This window comes from Mus caroli, unplaced genomic scaffold (genome assembly GCF_978045245.1).
Source record: "Mus caroli unplaced genomic scaffold, Mus_caroli_1 scaffold_9, whole genome shotgun sequence".
Taxonomy (NCBI): Eukaryota; Metazoa; Chordata; class Mammalia; order Rodentia; family Muridae; genus Mus; species Mus caroli.
This window is the reverse complement of record NW_028227264.1, coordinates 99,029,367-99,035,713: the sequence shown is the minus strand read 5'-3', so window position 1 is coordinate 99,035,713 and position 6,347 is coordinate 99,029,367. Positions and strand designations below refer to the sequence as shown.

General features: G+C 42.5%; 1 protein-coding gene across 4 annotated transcripts; it reads right to left on the bottom strand.

Annotated features, from left to right (window-relative positions):
• Nucleotides 1–2,670: 2,670 nt before the first annotated feature.
• Nucleotides 2,671–4,464, bottom strand: LOC110303852 (glutamate decarboxylase 1-like). Of its 4 annotated transcripts, none has more exons than XM_085843389.1 (2): nucleotides 3,037–4,440; nucleotides 2,671–2,934 (listed from the first exon to the last, which is right to left on the bottom strand). In XM_085843389.1, the coding sequence occupies exons 1-2, from the start codon at nucleotides 4,438–4,440 to the stop codon at nucleotides 2,671–2,673; spliced, it is 1,668 nt and encodes a 555-aa protein (XP_085699515.1). The 4 variants fall into 4 exon arrangements, with proteins under 4 accessions (XP_085699515.1, XP_085699516.1, XP_085699517.1 ...); XM_085843390.1 differs by having other exon boundaries at nucleotides 2,671–3,336; nucleotides 3,454–4,440; XM_085843391.1 differs by having other exon boundaries at nucleotides 2,671–3,908; nucleotides 4,311–4,440.
• Between the last annotated feature and the right edge of the window lie 1,883 nt (nucleotides 4,465–6,347).

Here is a 6,347-nt window from a genome sequence, read left to right as displayed (position 1 = left end):
TCACACCTGGACCACAATTACTTAGTCATGTTCACCTCTTGTTCTCCATCTCAACCTAAACCCTATGACAGTACCCGAAATAATGGGCCTGGGGAAGTCCCTGAATGACTCTCTGTGTTCACACTGAATAAATCTGTCTCTGCTTTTCAATTGTCTCTTTAGTATATCAGGACAGGTAGTCAAGCCTAGCCTCCTGGAGCTCCTAGGGGGAAAGTTTTTATGCTCAAAACCACAGTAATACTGTTTTAAATACATCAATAAGAATATAGGGAGACCCCGGTGGTGGTGGCACACACCTTTGATCTCAGCACTTGGGAGGCAGAAGCAGGAGTTTCTCTGTGCGTTCAAGGCCAGCCTGCTCTACAGAGTGAGTTCCAGGACAGCCAAGTCTACACAAAAAGAAACTCTGTTTCAATATGTAGGCACACACATATGTATACATACACATACAATGCATCCTATATACATACACATACAGATATGGAGAACTCTTGAAGTTATAAAGATATCAGAAATGTAAAGGCTAGGGATGAAACAACCCATATGAAGTTTGAAAGTCAAGAGAAACAGATCAGGATGCTAATGTGAAACCAACAGAACTATCAGATAAGAAGAGAAAACAGCGAAAGAATCTACTGCCGTTTCTGAGAACTGAGCTTGCACCTAGTCACCAACTTCTCCACAGAACGAGTAACCCAAATCCACAGCAAACCCAAGATGGTGGTGAACTTCTCAAAGGAAAAGAGTGAAAAGATTTTAAGCCTTCCAGATCACAAAGAAAAACAGACCACATATGTAAAACCAAAAGTCAAATAGTAAAATAATAATAATAATATTGGATTTTCAGTGACAATTCTAGTGGTTACAGAATACTTTTAAAAGTCAAAGAAATGCTGATGGTCAGTCTTGAACTCTACCCAGGTTGTCTACAAGAATTAGAACAAAGCCAGAGAGATGGCTCAGTGGGTAAAGGCACTTGCCCTGCAAGTCTGATACCAGTGTTCCATCCCCAAAGCTCATGAAGGCAGATGTACTTATGTACATCTATAATCCCACCATGTCTATAATCCCACCATTGCTACAGGAAGATAGGAGGCATGCATGGGAACCTTTCAACAGTTTTAGTACCAGCCAGCCTGTGGGGTATGAAGTACAGCAATCAAGAGAGAGAGAGAGAGAGAGAGAGGGAGGGAGGGAGGGAGGGAGGGAGGGAGGGAGGGAGGAAGGAAGGAAGGAAGGAAGGAAGGAAGGAAGGAAGGAAGGAAGGAAGGAAGGAAGGAAGGAAGGAAGGAAGGAAGAAGAAAAAAGGAGAGGCTCTGCTTCAAACAAGGTAGAATGAGAAACTAACTTCACACAGTTGGCATCTGACCTCCACAGCTGGTACATGCATGTGCGTGCACAAACACAGAGTCAATCAATAAACTGTACTATTTTTTCCATGGAGAATATTTTTTTATTTTATTTATATTCTTCTTGCATACTCTAAAATGCACACTGTGGGTTTCATGTCTTCAAAACCACTTGTGGGACTGGTCAGTGTATCAGAGATCTCTGGAAACGTTGTCTTAGGTTTCAGCTAAGCGAGTCACAGAGATTGGTCGTACACTACAAAAGATTACAGGAGATCTAGTTATTATTATTCAACAGTTACTAGAAAAGCTTTGAGAACACCTGGCATACAGCCTGAGGGGGGAAAGAGAAGAGCAAAGGCTACAGAAGCAAGATTTCCATACCATGACCCTATGTACAGTATCAGAATTCTTTTCTAGATGGTACATATACAGTCAAATCATTATATTAAGGGCACTCTAATAAAAATGCAAGCCTCACTAACTTTCGACTCTTCTCTTTGGCTCACAAATGCATGAAAATGCCATAACCAGTATCCAGAACTTACTCCATTAATATATAAATAAGCACATTACAAATGGGAAGAAAATACAAGATGCCTCTTTAACATGGTATATATTTGAATATAAATAAGCAAATATCTCACCAACGTACAATGAAATCATCATATGCACTTTCCCCTGTCCAAAGATCGACAATGGTAGCATACACAGTTTACACAGCTTAATCTCTAAAACACAGCAATCGCACAATTGTGACAAAGACTCTGCTACTATGTCACCTAGCAGGGTACTAACAGGGATGGTGTGACATTTGTCATCTACTGGTACTTTCTGTCATCCATCGTCCTTTCAAATGGGAACAGCTCTAACAGAGAGGTAGGCTTCCACCAACATCCTTTCTCTGGGTCCCTAGGACACTTGGGGGGGGGGGGTACCATCTGCCCTGCAGTTGCTTGCGAGATGGTTTAGACTCTTAGTAATTGCTGGGGCACAGCGGGGAAGGTTAATTCCCTGGGGATGAGCCACATGCTGTGGTCTAGGGTTAAGCCACATTCACTGTACATACATGAACATAAAGAGGGGCATGTATAACTGTACATATATACTGCATTTATAATGTGCAATATTTTTTAAAAAGAACATTATTTCCCGCTAACTCTAACAAACAAGTTTACATGAGACATGTCAAATATTCTTTAAGAGATTATAATTTCCTTCAGTGAAATGGCCTAGGTGTGTCAACTATTGACAGAGCCGTGTTCTAGGTTTGCCAGAGGAGCAAGAACATGGCTGGCCATTCTGGTTCTGCATAGTGGGATTACAGATCCTGACCCAACCTCTCTATTTCCTCAATGAGGAAATCGATGTCGGACTGGGTGGTGGCTGGGTTGGAGATAACCATCCGGAAGAAATTGACCTTGTCCCCTTGAGGCTGATAGCCCACCATGGTTGTTCCTGAGTCCATCATCAGGGCTTTGATCTTGGGAGCCACCCTGTGTAGTTTTTCTCGTCGCTCAGGGCTATCTGGAACCCCTCGAAGGCTTTGTGGAATGTACCAGAAACAGACATTTGTGTGCTCAGGCTCACCATCGAAAACCATCTCAAACTCCTCTCTGGTTTTAATCTTGGTATAGAGGTATTCAGCCAACTCCAGGCACTTGTTGATCTGATTTTCAAATCCCACAGTGCCCTTTGCTTTCCACATCAGCCAGAACTTGAAGATGTCCACGTGGCGGCCACACTGAATCGCCTTGTCCCCAGTATCGTAGGAGACGTCATACTGCTTATCTGGCTGGAAGAGGTAGCCTGCACACATCTGGTTGCATCCTTGGAGTATACCCTTTTCCTTGACCAGAATGGCAGAGCACTGGAGCGGCACGCCCATCATCTTGTGAGGGTTCCAGGTCACTGAATCAGCCCTTTCTATGCCACTGAGTTTGTGGCGGTGCTTCTGGGACATGAGCAGCCCACCACCCCAGGCAGCATCCACGTGCAGCCAAAGGTTGTATTTCTCACAAATGTCCGCAATCTCCTGTATCGGATCAAAAGCTCCGTAAACGGTCGTGCCTGCGGTTGCATTGACATAAAGGGGAACGTATCCCTTTTGTTTGGCATCAATAATTTTTGCCTCTAAATCAGCAGGAATTATCTTCCCCCTTTCATTGCACTTTATCAAAATCACATTGTCTGTTCCAAAGCCAAGCGCAGCCCCTGCTTTCTTTATGGAGTAGTGACTGTGTTCTGAGGTGAAGAGGACCAGTTTGGGCACAGCCACCATGCCTTTTGTCTTTACTTCCGGAAAGTACTTATAACGAGCTGCCATGATGCTATACATATTGGATATGGCTCCCCCGGGAGAAAATATCCCATCACCATCTTTATTTGACCATCCAATGATCTCTCTCATCTTCTTAAGTGTGATCTGTTCCATGAGAACAAACACCGGTGCAATTTCATATGTAAACATATTGGTATTAGCAGTTGATGTCAGCCATTCACCAGCTAAACCAATGATATCCAAACCAGTAGACAGCTGGTTGAAAAATCTAGGGTGACCTGTACGAACCCCGTACTTCAGGGTGTCTCTACAGTCAACCAGGATCTGCTCCAGAGACTCGGGGTGATCAGACAGCTCCAAATTAAAGCCTTCCATGCCTTCCAGCAACTGGTGTGGTTGGTGAAAGTCCAAAACCTTGGTGGAGCGATCGAATGTCTTGCAGACATAGTTGAGGAGGATGCCCACCACCTCCAGCAAGAATTGCACAGTTTGCTCCTCCCCGTTCTTAGCTGGAAGCAGATCTTGAGCAAACAGATTGGAGAAGTTGGTCTTTGTTCGCCGGAAGCGGGTACCCGGGTCACCGTTTTCACAGGAAAGCGGGTTCTTGGAGGACTGTCTCTCCCTGAAGGCGCTCACAAGACAGCTCTTCTCTTCCAGGCTATTGGTCCTTTGCAAGAAGCCACAGATCTTCAGGCCCAGTTTTCTGATGCATCCACACCAAGTATCATATGTTGTAGGGCGCAGGTTGGTAGTATTAGGATTTGCTCCCGCGTTCAAGGAGATTGCAGGCGAAGGAGTGGAAGATGCCATCAGCTTGGTGGTCTTGGGGTCTCTATTGTTCAAAAGTCCCCCGCGGACTGGGCGTAGGAACAGCCTCGATTCAGTGACAGTGAGCTGGACCCTCCAGCGATTCCTCCAGGAAGCATCCCCTGCTGGACTCGGATGTGCCACAGGTGTGTCACCCCAGTGCTGCTTCCTTGTTTCCAAGATCCCTGGTCCGGCACTCAGAGTTTTTTGTTTTCTTTGTTGTTGTTGTTTTTTAAGAGTAAAAAGAAAAGAAAAAGATTTCAAACACAGAAGACCTCAAAAAAAATTGTGTCACCCACGGTCCCTTCCTCTGTAACTTATGGAGAGAGTAAACCAAGAAAGAGGAACAAAATAACAGGAACCTGCAAAGACCATCTCCAACATGGTAGGGACTTATTGGGATTTTCATGATGCCATGGTAGAGACTCCCGAGGACACAAAAGCATGGGATTCAGTTTGGCAGCAGGAAGCACACTGATCCTTTCACAGGCATCCATGATAATCCTACAGAGATTACACAACGTTCCTGAACGCATCCGAAGATGATTCATCATTTTGGCAAAAAGCTTGGGGTTACGTGATCAGATGGAATTAGACAATAAATGAAGTTTTCTGCCCCTGTTAATATTTACATAGAGGACTAATTGTATTTTAAATGTTAAAGAGACTGCAATTATTCACATAAAGATATCAAAAGACTCACAACATTGACTTCTTATACATCCATGCAATTGGGAACACACTTCACAAATCATTTCTGGGAAAAGGAGGCAGGAAACCAACCGCCCCAAACAAATTTTTTCAAGCCAAGAAATGGCTTCAGGATAATAAAATTATCAGTCTCGAAATGAAAACTGCTAAGTGTACAAAAGAACAGCCAGTCCAGATGGAGCAAAGAGGCACCCAAGAGATGCAAAGAGAAATTAAAGTTGACACTTTGTAATTGAAAACATTTTTAAAAGATGACAATGTAAATTGAAGAAATTAGGAACCTTAAGAAATGTCAAAAAAAAATTTTAAAGCTAAAATGAGCATACCATTCAGTCTGTGAATGCTGTCCTTATGGTATGAAAATATAAACATGATTTGTTGACTCACTCTTTCAACCAAACACAAATTATCATTGTTTTTTTATTTACAACACTGACGGTAAAAATTACATTATTAGGTTTATTGACCAGAATGGCATTGATAAATTAGGCAAAGGAACAGTCAATTTACAAAGGAATTATACTAACCATTAAAAGCCTATTTTAATGAAAAACAGTAACAATCACTATCTCTGACATGGTTGTTTCCTATATTTCTATATACTAACTGCCCAAAAGACCAACCTTCCAAAGAGTCAGCACTGAACACGAACAATAGTGAATACGCAACACCTACTCCTTTAGTTAATAGCACATCAAAAATTGTTTTATGATATTTTAAACAAAATTATAGATGAATCAGTCTATGTACTGACAATATTCATTAGCATAATATCCCACACCACACACATTACAATAGTAAATGCTTGCTTGAGAATAAGTTCACAGACAGCTTAAATGCAGAATCAGTAAGTGACCAGTTCCCTACTGTGTGCAAATTAATTCCCTACTTAAGGCTCACAGCAATAGGAAAACACAGGAGCTTGGCCACTTTAGGAAGGGACTTTAAACCTAACTGGTGAAAGACACATGAATAAAATAGAGTACTGGGCCCCTAGGCACATCCTAAGGAAGATGCTAACAGAATAAAACTGGCAATTAGTGAACATTACACATTGTGTTCCGTTCGTTCGTTCTGCATGAAAATCAAACAGAAAAGCGCTGGAGAAGTCCAGAGTGCAGTCCTCATTGTGACATGTCCTGAAAGGAACGTAAATCATTTTCTTTAACAGCACTGAGCTTGTTTGTTTTGTCGGATTG

Coding starts and splice junctions, on each gene's coding strand:
- LOC110303852 (XM_085843392.1), bottom strand. CDS start 4,440: ATGGCATCTTCCACTCCTTCGCCTGCAATCTCCTTGAACGCGGGAGCA.